Below are 19,041 nucleotides of genomic sequence, written 5' to 3' on the forward strand. Positions count from 1 at the left end.
TTCCATACGCGCTATCACATGCAACAAACGAAAGCCCAAACGATCGAACATGTTAACGTACAAATGTTCGAGCTCTTCGCGATGATACACACGATCGTAAAGTCCCTACGCCCACACATATCTGAATCGTACTCTGAGTATCACATGCAGAATCACGGCCTGCTGAAAATGGCCTCAAGAAGTGCTTTAGTGGGTGACATTTTCCGTCTCGTCTGCAATTGTAGTGAATGATTCTATCGGCGAGTCCTTCCGATATCCTAGCTCTACAGCTCCAGTAGCACAACATTCAAAACCGTCATTATTGTGTTGATCTAAACTCTGAGATTGATTCGTTTTCGATCCTCAGATCTTTACTGCAGACATTGAAAATCGTTTTGTTATTGTAACGTTAGGCACTTTGTATAGATATATAGATTTGGGCACTCGTTGATTGTAACTGGCTAGGAAAGTGAGAACGGTGCTCTGCATATTTTAAACACTGATTGCAATCTTACCACTCAAATAATTGAAATTTTCATTAAACAAATAATATTAAATTTCTTCTTTGCATTATCACTCGAATCTATAAATATGAGCGGTAGAACTCATTTCAGCACCAGTTGTGAATGATAAACAGACTATAAAACACACCTAGGTTCTAAATTGAGCAAATATTTCATATATTTTATTACATCAGAGCACTTCTATTCGGCATATATCATAGGTTGCTTATTGAAATGTTGATGTCGTTTGCGCTAACCCAGTGTGCTCAATATAAATGCGGTACTAGGTAGGTATATTTTTCCCTACTTTCTATTTCTTGCATGAATTTGGAACGTGTGGATATTAAGGGGTTTTAGTTTGTTCGAGGTATAAGCTCATGTGAAATTAATAAATAGCCGGAGAAGAGGGAATGGATTTTTTGAACGAGAATCGTTTGCTTTTGATTGCATAAATGTGACCTTCCCACAGATGGAGCACCAACCTACCGCCACCCAATTAGACCATTCCAAGGCAACAGCCAGATAGAATTGAAAGCGTCCGTGCCTTTGTGTGCGGTGCATTGAATTGAATAAAAATGAAACCGTTCTTGACTGCGGCCGCTACTGCATCGATGTCATCTGCACCAGCACAAAATACTTTGTTCTTATAAATTGCAAATTGTTCGTTCGTCGTGACCTTTGAGCATTTCGTTGGGGGCCATTCAAAGCGTAGATAATTGAAATTTTAAACCTAGCGATGGAAAAAGCTCAAATCTCATCTATTGACGGCTGTTGATTACAATTGAGTACCACGGCGGCGGCGCGCGATGTTATGGTTATATGAACGCACCATCGAAGAAGTGGTTTGTGGGAGCAGGCAAGCGAATAGTTCGCTTGTTTGTGGAGACTGGCAATCTTTTCGGTTCACAGCTCAGAACAAAAGAAGAACCCCATCACGTAAGCGGTTTGAACGAGCCGCACTGGTCAAAGGAAGTAGCGTGTTCGCTGCCTCAGTCAGCTCGATTGTTGTGCAAGATTTATGGGTCGCTTCTTGAACGTACAGACAGACGCCCCCAGCCCTCTCCCAGCGAACCGTGCAGTCTGAGTTGTGTTGTTTAGAGAACATGAAATCTATAGCTGTTGTGTCAACTACGCAGGTGGATTGAGTAGTGCTTTTGGCGGGACGCCACCGATCGTTCGGAACAATGGCAACTGACAGCATGCTTTGTGGGAACTGTCAAACCGATCGTCAGCGCACGGCTCCAAATGATTAGCCAAATTCCTTGGCATTTCGCGTTGTATGTTTTAATTTTTCTTTATTTTTGTTTCTTATTTACATAAAAAATACAATAATATATTCTTACATTGCTTTTTCCGTTTCTTTTTCACATTTTTTTTTACAAATATAGTAAAATCACATTTCGGTTGTACACACTAATAAAATAAGCAACATCGAACGGGTTGTCAGCTTACACATGTTGGATGACATAATTTAACCGATCGGGGAACATTAAAAAGGGGGTGGGAGTTTGTTCGACGTTGTTGTGGGTTTGCTCTGTTCCGCTATCGGCGAATGGTGCATTCGAAATAATAAAATATGGTAACTTTTAGTTTCACATTCACAGTTTGCGGCTTTTGTTTTTTCCCGTCTTTTAAGTTGATTTGCTTGTTTTTATTTTTGGTCCCGTTGCATGTCGTCCATTCCGCGTGCTCTCCACATCACAGCCGCGAGCGGAATTGATAATCGACAGTCGAAGTAGCGCTACGAATACTTGGCGGTCGATAGCTATTCAAAACTTGTTTTTGCGTATAGAAAAAAAAGCACGGTACAGAACAAATGATTATTTTAACGTAAGATAACAAATTTCAGTTAATGGTGATAGTGATGAAGTTGTGACGTGCGAATCTTGCTGTCTTTGTCTAGCTGCTAGTTGTATTCGGTTGTGCGATGGGGCATCTTACTGGCAGGTTCGATCCAATTATTATGTACTTAATGATGGTAGCTGTAGTCGTGGCCGTAACCGCTGAAGCTGGTGTAGCTCGTATCGTAATGGTGCTGGAGTGGCTCGTGGTGGTGGTGGTAGTGGGAGGAGGAGATCGGGACAGCAACCGGAATTTTTACCGGTACTGGGACCGGAACGGGTTTCTCGACCGGAATGTGCTTCTCCACGGTCACTGGGTAGGGACGGTCGATGGGGACCTGCACCGGGTACGGGACGGGCTTCTCGACGGTGTAGGGGACCTGGAGGAGAAATGAGCGCGTTTTTAATTTAAAAAAGGTAATAAAACCGGTAATGTTATTAACAAATTTATAGTTTAACATCTAGAAAAACATGAAATTGTTCAATGATTTTTTATTGGATTATTTTAAATTGAGACTATTTTTTCAAATAAATTGGATACCAATATATTAACCCCTGTAAAGGGTCAATTAGTTCGAAACGGCAATAGCGTTGCAAAAGGCTCAAGATAGTAATATCCCTAGTAACAATTGAGGTTTTATGGTAGTTTTATAGCCACTGATAAAACTTAGATTGTACTTGTAGCGTGCTATAAAACTTCAATTGTTACTTGGGATATGTCATGAAATGTTCAAATACGAAATTACTTATATTCAACAATCCTTCTTAGTCTTGAGCACTTCTTTACTCCATGAAGGAAAACTTCCATCTTTGAGATACTAAACAAACAAATTAAGTGCTATAGAACGCTACAATGCAATTTAAGTTTTATTAGAGCTTAGAAAACTTCCAATAAAACCTCAATTTATACTGGAGATTATTGAAGCCATACCAAATTTTGTGAGTTAACCCCTTCATGCCCATGTTGTTTGTGGACAACAACGTTTTTAAACAGCTATAACTCTTGATTGAGGAAAGATTTTCTCACAAAAACAATTAAGGTTAGTAAATGTGACTATTGCCTTTCATTTGAGTATTATTAGTTACAAGGATAAGCTATAGAACTGAAGTTATCGCAATTTGTCTGATTGGATCCCGATGAAGCAGTGCTGCCAGCGACAGTTTACGTTAACGTAGAAAAATGAATTTTTCATATATCTTCGCTATGTTGCAATATTATTGAAACCTGATAAAACTTATCAATTTAGATTGTCTTTGGCTACGTTTTCCACGCAAGTGGACTATTGTAAATATTCTAGGAGAACTGTATTAAACATTGGAAAGTAAAGATTGACCACCTTCTAGCACTGCGAGGAAAGGACATATCTTTATGAAAAAAGGCATTTCGTGTTTCTTAAATATTAAATTCAGTCTTCAAATAAAGAGGGATCCCGTGAGAAACCGGCTGACCACAAAATATGACCAACGTCGATTCGAATGAAACTTTGAAGTTGTGTTCGGTTTATGAATCTCCATGATTTTCTCTGACAATTGCAGTGTTTTGATACAAGAGCAATTTTTCAAAATGGCGTGGACATTTCTACGCGCATTAATTTCAATTTTTGTGCGTTCGATTATTGTATTTTATTCAGCAAAACTTTCTGAGAATAAGTAACAGGGGATGAATATTTCTGTGCGAAAAAATATACACTGAAAAAAATGTGTCATTTTTCACACAATCAAAAATTTGTGTTTAAAATTTAAATTGCAAAAATCCTTTTTTTTCTAATTTTTTATATTCAAAACTTGGAACAAGGGAAAGTTTAGACTAAGATGTACGACACAAATGCTTAAAGAAAATTAAATTAACGTTGATCTGCTCTTTAATTGGTTGCAATAGAAATTGTAGAATCATTTTACTAGACTATGGGGAATAGTTGCAATTAACTTAAAACGAAGAGTGCTCGAAAATGTATTTTTTTTTTAAATTGGAATGAGATGATCAGATCGCACTTCCAAAAGTAAGGGAACTTACGCTTCTGAGTCCATTTTAATTTATTGATTATTTTTCCGATGAATTCGCTCTCATCATTTTTATTCCATAACGTACCCACAAAAAGAACGAGAAACGATGCTTTGCCACGTTCTAGTTAGTAATCTATGCGATATACTAAAGAGATAAAATCGACATGTTAATACCAACTTTCTAGTTAAAAAATACAACCAGTCGCAACATTTTAGTCGCTCTTCGTTAGCTGGGGTTTTGCTTTCGAACACATCCCACGTATTTCTCAAGCTGAGGCCAGTTTGAGTTACCTTTGATCCTTGCCGTTGGTGGTAGAGTGAAATCTTAAGATTCGAACTTTATCTTCGTCGTACAGATATGGTCACTAATCGAGCATCACCAACTTAATACACACATTGTGCAGGTCTATTGGAAATAGAACGATTTGTGCTGATTCCATCAGTTTGTAACCTGCCCACACTCAGTAACTATTCGCTTCGGATGATCATTTGAATTCACCGAAAATTCCCTGAAAGCGGTGAGACTACGCTGAATTTTACAGTAGTTCCCTTAGTTACAATTTTACAGCAGTTCCCTTAGTTTCGGATAGGTTGTCTTATTATAGTAGGAACTTTCTGAAATTTGTATGCATATGCATTAGGGTGGGGCATTGTTATATGGAAAAATATAATCTTAGCCACATCAACCGAGCACAGCACTTTTTTGGTTCCTTTTGGGGTCCCAAACAACTGTGCAAAATTTGGGGTCGATTGGTGTTGACCCGGCGTAGCGCATTGCGATTGAAATTTGTATGGAGATTAGTATGGGAAAACCTACATTTTTGCATTTTTAATTCTACAGACTACAATCCTTCCTGTAGTGCGCCAACAAATAGATAGAAGTGTAGTTCAGGATATGCTGAACAACTTTGCCGAAGGATGTATGGTGCTAGAATGTCTCTAAGCCAAGTTATGTCTCTAAGCCAAGTTATATAGTTCAAAGTTCGATACATCGAATTAAATGCCAAAAATCATTTTTATTGCCAACACTGCCGGTGTACTAATGGTATTTCATAAAGCATTCCAAAATAACATTATATATTTTAGTTTTACCACATTGGTATGTTTGGATGAATTATTCAAAAGCCTTAGCTCAATTTCCTGAGCGTAGGTAGTTGAGCAATAGGGCGTAGTGAGGGGTGAGGGGGATAGAAATTCGAACTGAAATGTTGTCGAGTTGGAATGTTCAGATGAATTATTTCAAAACAATTACACAATGTCCTACGCATAATAGTAACGATGAAATAAAACATACTGTATCCCTTTGCCTTGACTTTTATCAATAGAAGTTACGTTACAGACTGAATCAATTGATGTCGAGTTGATATGTCAGAGGATTGCATTGATTATGTTTCAGTTTAATAGGCACTATGATTGATGGGATGCTCATTTCGATGCTGTTCGATCACCTGAAGCAAAAATTGTTGTAGGGATCTGGTGGATTTCATGTTGAAATCCAGAAATTAGCTTCACGCCTCGTGATCGAACAGCATAGAAATGAGCATGCTAACAAATCATAATGCGTATTAAACCGAAATATAATCCTCTGACATATCAAATCGACATCAGTTGATTCAGTCTGCAACGTAACTTCTATTGATAAAAGTCAAGGCAAAGGGATACAGTATGTATTATTTCATCGTTACTATTATGCGTAGGACATTGTGTAATTGTTTTTAAATAATTCATCTGAACATTCCAACTCGACAACATTTCAGTTCGAATTTCTACATATTAAAGTCCCCCCCCCCCTTCCCTCACTACGCCCCATTGCTCAACTACCTACGCTCATGAAATTGAGCTAAGGCTTTTGAATAATTCATCCAAACATATCAATGTGGTAAAACTAAAATATATAATGTTATTTTGGAATGCTATATGAAATACCATTGGTACACCGGCAGTGTTGGCAATAAAAATGATTTTTGGCATTTAATTCGATGTATCGAACTTTGAACAGCTATAACTTGGCTTAGAGACATTCTAACACCATACATCCTTCGGCAAAGTTGTTCAGCATATATTCCCATACTAACCTTCATACAAATTTCAATCGCAATGCGCTACGCCGGGTCAACACCAATCTACCCCAAATTTTGCACAGTTGTTTGGGACCCCAAAAGGAACCAAAAAAGTGCTGTGCTGAAAAAACGATCATTTTGCCCCACCCTAATATGCATAGAACATGTAGAACTATGTAGATGTTCATAGAACATTTGTGAATTTTACGTTTAAATATCTTGAATGCCCATAAAAGATGACGCCTTGAAAAAAAAATCTTCTAAAGTTTAAAGGGGTTATACCAAAGTGAAATCTTCAAAAAGTCGACCTAGTTGACTAATTTATTACAAAGAATTAATAGAAGCAGGAACCCTATGGATCGATGGTTTTGGAGCAAGATAATAGTGTTGGCAACCTGCAGTTCGTTGTTTAGTTATCTAGATAGTGATAATTGTATGACCAAATAACTTGTTTCGACAACAATAAATACTTCTTATAATCGGAAAGAATAAGAGAATATCAAATGAGTTAAAATGTTGAAATCAGAGTTTTATCTGCTTCATTATACATGAGCGCCTGGGGCTAGTTGGTGCAACCCTTTTTCTCCATTTGTATTAGATATAAGGTAATGTCTTTCGTTACGAGCTTGAACCTGAACCTGTGCGACCACCCCTGGTTATTATACCGTTAGTGATCTGGACTAGGTGAATTTGCACAGAGAATCAATAGATGAAAATAACTGGGAGTAACAAATCGTCATTTAAATACTAGGAGTTGTAGGTAATACCAAGTTGTTTATTGATCAATATCGGTGCCAGCAAGGCCCGAACGTAAATCGCAGCTGTAAAGGGAAGGAATGTTAGTCCGACATTAGCTTATGCTGTTGACGTATATACTACTGCGCATTCTACAAGTATCACGGGAGGTGGAATATTGTTTGTAAAGATAGCGATTCGAAAGTCTGCAGGAGTTCGCGCACGACTCAAGATTTTAGCAGTTTCTGGGCATCCTCAATCCTGGGCAGACTCAATAGGTGTCTAAAATACGTTTTAGAACTATCATAGCGATGAATAACGAGAAGTATGCTTAATTCAAATATTATTTTTGCAGAAGACAAACTAGTAAAAGAAAAAGCACCAAGTTCGTAAAGAAAAAAAAATAAGGGGCTACAGCTAAAAAAATATCAATTATTTTCGCAACCAGAATTTGGAATAATTATGAACAGCTCAAAATGCGTATTGATGTTACTGGAAAACTTACTTTATATGACGGACATTCTAAAAATTTCATGCCCGTGCACTTTATTATTAACCTAAGTACTAGGAAGACTAGCAAGCAGGTTTATCACGTACAGATAAGATGAATGATCAGATATAATTTGTTAATTTGGTGCAAACAATAGAACGTCTTAAAGCTGCAGAAAACAAAGTATAGAGTCCAGTCTGTTAAAAAGAAACTAATTCACTAAGTTAAAACAAAAATGTGCCAAAACCAGAAAATACAGAAGAAATAATCCTGGTTTTGTAGCAATTAAAAATACAATGCATGTGGCAGTTAATATGTATTATAGAGTATGTACAGCTCAGTGTATGAAAGTACTTAATACAATAAGAATGATTATTGCAATCAAAATGATGTGACATGCCACAAATGGGTAACTGATTTTCCATCCTTCTCGCGAATTGTCAGTTGTCAACCCTCATACATGATTCAACAATCATCACTTCACTCAGACAAGACCATACGTATTTGCCACGCACATTTAATGACCTGTCGACTAGTTCCCTTGTTGGTAAAATGAACACTAAACAAACAAAGAAACTAGTTTGCTCAGCTCAAGGAAATGTCAGCTCGGTTGGTATCACCTGGCGTAAACATGTTCCTTTACAATGCCATCAAATCAACGAACATCTAAAATTACATTCGACAAAATATGTGCAAATATGAAAATGATAAAAAGGAATGCTACTGCTAGCGCACTGTTGATGAATCACCTTATGAAAATAGTTGATAAGGGATTCGGAAGGAAATAGCTGCACACCGTTTGGGCGATGTTTTTCGTTGTGCACCCAAAGTTATGTGAAATTCATTCTCCAATTGGTTTATGTCGTTTACCATTTTATTTTTGAAATGTTGTGGGTGTAAATGAGTTTTTGAGTGCGTTAAGAAAATGTTTATTATTTCACATTTTTTGTGATATTCTGGTTAAGTTTCAAATTACTCGAATGATTTTAATAATGTATAATAATTGTAGTAGGTTTGCAAAGCTGCGTCATTGTGCAACATGAGGCCGCACTACGTGGCTATTCACTTCTGTTTGTATCTCTATCTCGTATCCCTTACCTCCCCGCAGTGCCAGCCAGGGCTCGAGCCACCTTATACAGTTCAAACTCGGGGCAGGGTCGGGCTCTTGCCTGAACCGTAGTCAGTGGATATATTTTGACAGTAGTTTGAGGCTTAATTTAGGTCGTGGTCGGCGTCATTATCGACCATTTTATGAAAATCTTGAGACGGGAAACGTGCACAGTGAGCATAATTTAGGATTTAGGCAGGAGAACGAATCAATTATTTGACTATGAACAAGTCAAACTTCGGTTCGAAAGAAAACGATTACTTGTCATTACTGGCATCCATCACTCAAATCGGCATTATTTTAAAGTTCAGGTAACAACATTTAACGTGTTTTGCTCTGAGAACATCTCTATCTAACATAAGGAACCATACACAAATGATGTAGTAATTTAGGGGGACACGGAAAAAAAATCCGTCCATAAATTCATGAAAACAAATTCACTAATTCGTGAACTGTACGGTTTATATACGACCAAGTTCTTGAAATTAAGTGCAAACTCTGTACACGGAACTACCCCGGTGCACATCAATCGAAAGCCCCATGAAAACCAGCTTTCGCCAAAAATGTCCAAGACGTTAAATTCGAATGTTTAGTTGGGTTAGTGTGGTTGTTCCCTAGATATGTTTACGTTACGATTCTCCTTCATAATTTGGGGATGCATTTGTTTGTATAAACTACAGAAAACAACTAAAAGAGCCGACAGTTAAACGATGTTCATGATTTCAGGAGCTCAGTCGTGATTTTCGAAATGATGTTCGTGAGTTTACTATCGGATTTTTCCGGCAGAGTAGCGTGATATATGATCATGATTTCAGAATCTTAGTCATGATTTTCGTAATTTATATTCACGTTATCGTGATACTTTAAACGCAAGTAGAGTCTCAGTCACGGTTTTCGTTATTTTAGTCATGATTGGTGTAATTTCAGGATCTTAGTCTCGATTTTGGTAATTGATATGCACTTTTATTCGTGATATTTTACTCTTGAGCTTACTTTCGAATTTGACACGTGGAGTAATGTGACTCATATTCAATATAAGTATTTTTTTTTTGATTAAAGAGGTTTTTTAACCTTAGGGTCATTCGCATCTTTTCGGGTTAGGGAAATCTCTTTTGGAAAAATCTCTAACCCTATGTGCAGGTTTGGGAATCGAACCCAGGTGAGCTGCGTACAAGGCAATCGATTCACCAACTACGCTGTCCTCGTGACTGATTCGCGGTATCTTGTTCTGTAAACTATATCAAGAATATGATCTGTGGCTCTATAATTTATTTTGATGCTCAGCGCAGTTTTTGTTTTCTGTCCAGACATCACACTGAAACATATCAAAAGAATAACGATGTTTGGGGTCCTAATAGTTTTCTTATACCTATTGCTTGTACACTCAAGCTGTACAGTGTACACATATAGATTTTGTTCTAGCTACAACAGCAACAGTGTTGGAATAAATAGAACAAAATCCATAGTGGCGTGTCTTGTTGCCTCGTGTGCAAACAACTTAATAGGTACGTTAGTACTAGGACCGAACTATGTTCTATTTCATGGTTTAAAAATGGTTTCACAAATGATATTCCAAATTTTGTGAAACAGTTCACGTGTAAATTTCATGAACATTTGTAGAGTTGCATGAAATTGAAAATGATTAGGTACACCCAAAACGAATCTTTGAGAGCGGAATTGATGCTGTTTTTTTTTCGCTCTCGAACTGTGAGCGAAAGGCTCCCAAACGATGCGTTAGAGTTCAACCAACCTCATACTTGTGCAATACAATATAGTACCCCATAGCTATACGCTGTTGGCTCATGCAGTGCAGGAATAACTTGAATAACACATACCATCGTCTCCATTCTGTCCCATTTGTGACCGCTGCTGCAATGATGCGAAGTTTATATAGCTCATTCGAACGACCACTCATTATGTGTCGTTGTGGCCTAAGGTGTAAAATAGGCGTTTTGGAGAGCAGATGTTTGTCGGTTCCAGTCCTGATGCTACCCGTTAATATTTTTTTCGGGTAAGGCTTAGTGCCCAAGACATACATACAAACGAAATATTAATAACAGCGGGGAAATGGTACAAAGCAAAATGCGTCAATGACGATGCTGAATTACCGACGCGGCGGCGGAGACACAAACGATATTATCTCACTTATCATTAGTGTGAAGCTTATGTATGCCATTTTACTACTCTCACTGGTGGAGTCATGGTGTCGGGTAAAGAGGTTTTTTTTTATCGAATAGAAGTTTGTCGATTCTAATCTACAATCTGATATCAGAATTTTTTAACTAGAAGTTTCAGGTCACGAGCTATTTCTAGCAGCGGAGAAAAGAATGAAACAAAACAAAATGCAATGCAGGAGCATGTGGGGGAATGTAAGGTGTAGAAGAAAGCCATTTTGGGTGTATATGTTCTGAATATCATAAGCTCACGAATCCATGATTTTGTGAACTTATTCACGAGTATGAATTGTCAGTCGTGCAAAAGGAATCATGAAACAATTCACGTATCCATAAATAAAATTTTTCGATTTTGTGAACTATTTCACAAACACGGACTTGCAATTGATGCCATTATAGAAGAAATTACGAATTGGTTCACAAGGATTCAAAGGTTTCATGAATAAAATTCCGAGTTTCATGAAATAGTTCACGAGCAAATATCCAGACTGTTTGATTTTGCGAACAAATTCACAACGACGAAATCCAGATGTAAGATGTAATAATCATGCATCAGTTCATGTCGGATTCCAATAAATATTCTTAAATCTATGAATAAAATCACGAATCAATCTTTGATTTAATGAAAAACACTAATTTCTTTTCTCCGAAGGGAAAGGGCCGATGGGTTTGGCTCGAAAAAAATTGAAGAAAGCTACGTCATTTGTGTATGCCCCCTAAGTAAGAACGATTCACAGTGCGGTTTTTCGAAAACATCCGAATAAATATTACCATTATTACGATTATTTTAGATTTTTAGATTATTTAGATCAATGCTATTTTTGAGTAATTTTGCGGACGTAACAAGCAATTTCTCATTGTCGTATGTGTTGTATTTATGTGATTGTTTGAGATGTAAAATATTTTGAAAATTTTGCTTCTTATCATATATAATGGCTGATAAATTCGGCAAATTTCGTAAATCCTACTATTGCGAACAACCCTGACGGAGGGGCAGTAAGAAGTGTATGAAGTGAACTGAGAAATTAAAGGCAATTAGTCATTGAGAAGTGAGTGACGGATCAGAGATGTGATCTGAGTATTGAAAAAGGAATAGATGCCCGAGCAAATACTCATGGGTTCAAACACCACTTAGCCCCTTGATAAGACCTTATACATGGTTCGTGCCAAAATTCACAACCATCAAGACACCATAAAATGGTCTCAATAACCCATAAATACACCAACATATGGTATTTTATATGGGATCTACCGGACCATGGTGATGGTGTCTTCATGGGTTGAACCCATTTCAAACACCCATGTCAAACCCCATGAGCATGGGGGTATTATGGGCTTTTCGTTTGCTCGGGTGAGTCGTGCGATTAAAGGTTAAAGCTTAGTGATAAGACGTGTGAGAGGAAAGCTGTGATGTACGAACTGTAAGAAGGTGAAACTATATAAATGAAAGGTGAGAGATGATGTAAAAGCTGATGAATGATATCTAAAACATGGTGCGATACATCAGTAGCCAGTGGTGAAAAGCTACAAACGAGATGTTAGAGATTAGGGGTGATATAGAAGTTAAGAAGTGAGATATGAGTCTTACAAAGTGATCATTGTGATGTGAGTAGTAAATGGTAGTAGTAGTAGTAGTAAAATCCAAAATGAAAGAAGAGAAATAAGCGATGAGAAGTAATTTCTTGAACTTTTTGGAAAATCAGAAGTTTTAAGAAACATATTGTTGCAACAGCTATATATATTTTGGCCAATACAGACCAAACTTGAAGAGAAAATAGTATCAACGACCTCTTTTAATTTTGTTTATTTTGTTACAGATGCTTCAACAGTAGTGTCATTCGGCTCCTTTTCGGGTTTGAAAAATTTCGCTAACTAGTCTAATTTGGGTACTAATTTAGATACATCGTCTAACTAGACACCCACTCAGTTGGTGCTAGTTACTGACGAGATGAATTCGAAACACAAAAAATCAAACTTAATGCATTATTGATATTTTCAAAATATACATATATGTATGCATGCAATCTCTCGTGTTATAAAATTTATCGCGTTCACCGGAAGGTTATCAATAATTTCTACAAATTTTGACAAATTCTCCAAAGTAGCTCGAATCAGAATAATATTGACAGAATCGTATCTTTTCCGTAAATTTTCAGTTCTGGGTCAATTGATCGAAAGCCATTTGGTCAAATTGCCATTGCTATTTAGTCTAAATGGCCTTTTAATTGAAAGTTATTATTCCGAGGAGTTGTTTTGAATACGCTGAATCGTTTCGTTAAAACGTTGGAACCAGTGGATTTGAATTTATGCCTATTGATCTCGGAATTCAATATAAAAACTACTCAGGATGCAATGGAGAATAATTAGAAACAAACAAATACATAGAACATAGAACAAATATATGGGCGAGTTATACAAATATTTATATTTATTTATATAAGTTATTCATCAAATGATTGTTCCATCAGAAAGGCATTCGACCAAGTGACTCATTCGAGCAAATAGCATTCGGTTGCACAGTATTTCACCAAATGGCGTTCGTGAAAATGGAACAGCAGTCGACGCACTGCCATTAGTCCAAACGACATTCGCTCAAAATACCTTTCAACCAACTGACATTCGGCCAAAAAGCGTCCAGCCAACCCGTATTCGGCTAAATTACATCAAGCTAAATGGCTTGATACCTATATTTTATAGTAGTTAACATGTGCGGATGAATATGAACCTTAAATGGGCATAGTATGAAAAAACGGCGCACATTTGTTCACTTTTTTACAAGTCAATATCATCTAATTGATTCAAAGGCAGGAAATATCAATAGACTCTTCTCTGGCTGCAGAGATCTTTTGAGTGGAGCTGCCATCAAACGATTCATTCGAAAAACTCAGCACCTATTGGAACTTGATTCCTACACTTATTCACACTTCAGCGTAAAAAGCGGTTAAATTACACCATCAAACTTATTCACTTTTAGTATGATGAATTTCAACGGAGGCTTGTAGTTATTCCGTTAATTAGTCATTAAATTATATCAAGCATTGCTTTCTACACAGTGTGCAAATGTTTCGCCGAAACCAAAGATCGAAATAATAAATATCGTTGGGTTTATAAAAACTAGTGTACAATTTTGTTATTGATTGAACGGCGACAATAACCACTTTTCCAGCGATTATCGTAACAACACTAATTATATTCTAACGTCTATTCAATTAAATCATTCACTCTATCGAATTCACTCATCATCTCCCTAAACCATTAGGTTTCCCCAAAAAACTTACATGCTTCTCGACGTAGTAGGGCTGCGGAACGGGGACCTTAACGGGATACGGTACTGGTTTCTCGACCGGCACTGGGTATGGGCGATCGACGGGGACCTTCACCGGGACTGGGTAGGGTTTTTCGACGGTGTACGGGACAGGTTTCTCCACCTCAACTGGGTAGGGAGCTGGGACATGGACTGGATAGGGACGATCAACCGGAACCTTGACTTCAACGGGAACCTTCTTCTCGACGGTGTACGGCACTGGAACTGGCACCTCAACCTGAACCGGGACCGGAACATGTTTGGTAACTTCGTATGGCTGCGGTACCGGAACCTTCACTGGGTAGGGTACGTGCTTCTCCACGGTGTATGGTTGGGGTACTAACACTTTGACGGGGTATGGGCGGTCAACTGGCACATGCACTGGGTATGGAACCTTCTTCTCGACAGGATACGGTGCTGGCACATGAACTGGGACCTTAACGTATTCCTTATAGTGCACTGGCACGTGCTTTATAACCTCATATGGTTGAGGAATTGGAACTTTCACTGGGTATGGGACATGCTTCTCAACGGGGTAAGGCACATGCTTCTCCACAGTGTATGGCACTGGCACTCCCTTCACTAGGGTGATGGTCTTGGTCACATCCGTGTGTCCTCCCAGCAAATATCCGCCGTGGCCATACCCATGGGATGGAGCGGAATGGTATGCTCCTCCCAAATGACCATGCCCACCGATGTACCCTACGTCCAGACCGTTGATACCGTAGCCATATCCGAGATTTAGTAGACCACGTTTGTCTAACTTCTTCTCCAAAGGCACTGCGTTCGCATTAGACTTCTTTTGATCTGTTTCAGCGTAAGCTGAAGCCAACAAAAGTGTTGAAAGACATATCTGCAGGAAATAAACAGAAACACAATCATTAACACCACTTCATTCACATTGCAAATTTTTTTTCTCGAGCGTCGTACTAATAATACAAAAGTCCTTATTTAGTTCAAAATTCCAAACACTTAATGCGCATAATGTTCACATCCTTAAGAATAGTATCAATTCAAACTATTAAAATCCACTCACATATAACTTCATTGCGACACCACTTATTATTGTTCGCATCGGTTCCAGACAATGAACTGGATGCTGATTTGTACTAACTTGCCGCTTTTATACTACTAAAAAACTACAAAATTCACTTTCGTTGCATTCTGGGGTGGCTGCGAGAAAACTCCACGCGGGGTGCGCGCTCTGCGAAGGTTTCTCTCTTACTCACATCATCCGCACACAACTCTCCGAGCCGTGGAAAGAAAACCCCATCCCTTTGGCACATGGAACGTGATGGCCTTAACCAACCCCCCAGCACGCGCGCACGAGAGGGCAATCTCAACAGTCAGTTCAGTGGTGAAGCGAATGATCGAAGCTCTCCCTGAGCATGCTCTCTGCATTCGCCGGTACCGATGCCCTCTCGGGGGACACCAATACCCAACAAACACAGACAGAAAAATAAACCCGCTGCATATTTACTTATGAATGTTTATATGCAAAGAGAAGCGAAAATCGCGACGCGAATCGGTAAAGATTTTCCTCTCCTTCAAGAGATGGTTTGGGTTGTTAATAGTTTTGCAGCGACGCGACGCGTTGCGGCGCGTGCACATGGCGACGGTCGTTGCAACCACCCACCCACCTACCAACTGCGGTGCTCTGTACGTAAGCTAAAGCCGCGTGTTCGCTGGGGTTGTTGTGAGAAAAAATGCGCGCGGTTTTTTGCTTTGAGAGGGTGATGTTTGGATCACTACTTCAAGGTATGTGATGCACTTTTGTTTGTTTGTTTATTTGTTTGCTTGTTTGTACGAACGTTCGTAGGTACTGAGACCGAAAAAGTGTTACAGTATTATATGCGGCGTTGTTCTTGTTTTCGCTTTGGTATTCACTTGATACACTTATTTCGCAATATGCTGCTGTGGCTGCCGCTGTGGAAACCCATTCGGAACCTTGATCCGCTTCTTAGCCGGTATTGTTGTGTCTTTGAACTCCGCTGAGCTTGAGATCTCTTTGAATTTCCTCAATTCTTGCGATTTAATCGGTGAATTCTTGATTGTCTGCTTTTTCACAAGTAATGCGCTGGTCTAGTCGTGTTTAATTGAAGTGAAGATGCGCTTAATTGTCGTAGGTACGGAATAAGGGGCATTGGATCGCATCTTTTTGCGGCAAAGGTGCCGAAATTAAAATTGGCTCCAACATTTTTATGTTTAAAAAACTCAATTTTTCATTCAGTTTCATTATTTGGCTCGACATGTTTGCGTTAGCTTGGCGGTGCCAATTTTTTCTGTTTTCAATGGAGTTTACGCTTCTCCCAACTAAGGATTAAAGTTTGAAATTATTCGAGATTTTTAAAAAAATATATTAAGTCTAGGTGAACTAACTTTTAGGAATGGCGTCAGGTTACTGTGCTAGCAAATGTAAAGTGATGACGTCATTTTTTTCCATCCAAGCGCTGTACAATCTGCTTCAGCATTTGGAGGCATTACCTTTTAGCAGTGGGTAAAAGAGTTTTTTTATATTATATTAAGTTCATATTAAAAGTATTAAGATGGTAAATAAATATCAACAATAGGCTAAATTCCTTGCTGGAAAGACATCCCCGGACGGGGACTTTCACGGGGTATTTTATGGTACGTTGGAACATTCTACTTGCATGGGGTTGGCCAGGCGGGTATTAGGACCGATATTTCTAGACAAAAGCTTCAGATAAGAAAACAATGTTACTCTAATCTCGAAAAAAACGTTGTCTTTGGCCGGGTGTACCCCATTAGACATAAATACGTTAAGCATACGGACATTTGGCATATGTTCGTTAGGCATCTCGATCGGAATACAATAACAAGATTGTAAAAGAATGCAATTTTCGTTGTAAGCTGTGTTAAAAATCTAGTTAGATGTTAAAATGACAAAAAATTCTAACAAGTAAGAACGCGAGATTTAGTTTTGAAATGATTTTGTTATGTATTTTTTATTGGGATACTGGACGTTAAGCATAAAGACGTTAGACATAAATGAACATACTGACGTATCAACTACAGAAACATATTTTTGGACGGCTATGGCATTGAGTGGTAAGAGCGTGAATGTTTGCCTTTTTTTGATCTTTGATCGCAGTAAGCTGAACAAACTCGATCAACAGTTTGCTCAAATAAAAGAAGCGAACGCTTAGCATAGGGCATAGCTTCAAAAAATTGACATCCCTGCGTGAAGTTGAAAGAAAACAAAATTCAATTCATGTTTGCCGCGATGATTGAAATTTTTGTTTCGTTTCCCTCGTCATTCGTTCTCTCGACACAGCGCATTGAGGTTCGGAAATTTTCGGTTTTAAGAAAAAAAAACTGAATTTTGTTTCTATTCTACCTATGAGAGGGATTATTGAGCAGAAGTGCACCAGATATAGATTACGCAGTTCATTTATGTTCGAAAATTTAGAAGATGCCAACTTCTGCCTCAAAACAATCCACATAATATCAAATGAATGCTTTGGTTGATGAAGGAATTTATATTTCCTGAATATGAATGGGGAGGCGGTAAATATGAATGTTGGTTTCGGTAAATACAAGCAGAAATAGGTAACTGATTTTGAAATTTCGCAGCACTGGCATAGGGAAACTCATATATATTTAGGTATAATATATTATCATATACTTTGATTAATGATTACATACATGCTTGCTGCAATTGTCCAGGAAGAAAATATTTGCCCTGAAGAACAGCTCATGGAATAAAGAATCATAACTTTTATCATTATTCATTCAACGAATATACAAATATGGCTGCTACAATGATTTCCTCTTATATTATTCAGTTCAAAAATTATGTTCTGAGTTGCGAACGTAACATCCAATACTTAGCCTATCCAAAACACTACAAGTTTCCATAAGTTCCGAAAATTAATGTCTGTTTATAGTCGAACAAGCTTAAGGCTGAAGACCTTAAAATAAAAACATTAAACAATCTTTGTTCATTATTACGAAGTATTCATTTGGTTACAACTGTAACGGTTTTACGTCCAGTAGACTTGTAAATGAGTGTTGAACCAAAGTTTTTCTTTTTAATGAAGCTTCCTCCAGCGCTACATTTGCCATGACACTTATACATAGAAAGAAAATCTACGCATGTAAGGGTAATATCTTTTGCATAGTATTGTTTCACGGTGTCTCTGGTAGAACAATATACAAACAAAAATCGAAAACATTTTTTTTAACATTTTGATGATTATTTTTAATAAATAGTTCTCAGAAAATAGCTCACTTTTAGGGGAATGCATCTTTAGACATTCAGTATCAGAAGGAGGGACTTGTTACGTTAATAAATACCTCCGAAGGCACCAATGACCGTTATTTAACCAATTTAGAGTTTAGAATTCACATTTTAAATTTGAATAATATTTTTACGCGGTATAATATTACCACAAACAATTCGATATCACTGATGTACTCACTATCCGAAAACTTGTCTCTCTTTCAAACGAGACAAGTTTTGAATTGTTTTTGCTAAGGGTCTAGAACTGTTTTATTTTAGAAAAGTTTATATCTATGTGTATATAATATGGATAATATTACTCATTTGCCAAATTTAGCGCCAAATCGTATTCAAATTGGCAGCACCGTCTCAGATTCTAATGAAACTTTCTGTACATGAAGACTTTGTCACAAAAAGCCACTTTGCATATTTTGTTTTTCCAAAAATGATCTAGACTGTCTTTTGAAAAGAGCCAAACTTTTTTTTACCATTTTTTTTAAATGACTATAGTCTAAAATGACAAATCCTACAAAAAAATGTTGTAGAAATGGTGTTCACAAAATTAGTCAAATTTTCAAATAAAAATATTGAAAAAATACC

General features: G+C 37.7%; 1 protein-coding gene across 1 annotated transcript; it reads right to left on the bottom strand.

Moving 5' to 3' along the window:
• Positions 1-1,750: 1,750 nt before the first annotated feature.
• LOC131682913 (skin secretory protein xP2-like) lies at positions 1,751-15,334 on the bottom strand. The gene is made up of 3 exons (XM_058964726.1): positions 15,235-15,334; positions 14,173-15,051; positions 1,751-2,703 (listed from the first exon to the last, which is right to left on the bottom strand). Exons 1-3 carry the CDS (start codon positions 15,271-15,273, stop codon positions 2,452-2,454), a joined length of 1,170 nt encoding a protein of 389 aa, XP_058820709.1. The 5' UTR covers positions 15,274-15,334; the 3' UTR covers positions 1,751-2,451.
• Positions 15,335-19,041: the final 3,707 nt, after the last annotated feature.

The sequence above is a fragment of the Topomyia yanbarensis genome, chromosome 2 (genome assembly GCF_030247195.1).
Source record: "Topomyia yanbarensis strain Yona2022 chromosome 2, ASM3024719v1, whole genome shotgun sequence".
NCBI classification, from domain to species: domain Eukaryota; kingdom Metazoa; phylum Arthropoda; class Insecta; order Diptera; family Culicidae; genus Topomyia; species Topomyia yanbarensis.

Coding starts and splice junctions, on each gene's coding strand:
- LOC131682913 (XM_058964726.1), bottom strand. CDS start 15,273: ATGCGAACAATAATAAGTGGTGTCGCAATGAAGTTATAT. Junction 15,052..15,234: donor GTGTCGCAATGAAGTTATAT/GTGAGTGGATTT, acceptor TATTTCCTGCAG/ATATGTCTTTCAACACTTTT. Junction 2,704..14,172: donor CCTACTACGTCGAGAAGCAT/GTAAGTTTTTTG, acceptor TTTCTCCTCCAG/GTCCCCTACACCGTCGAGAA.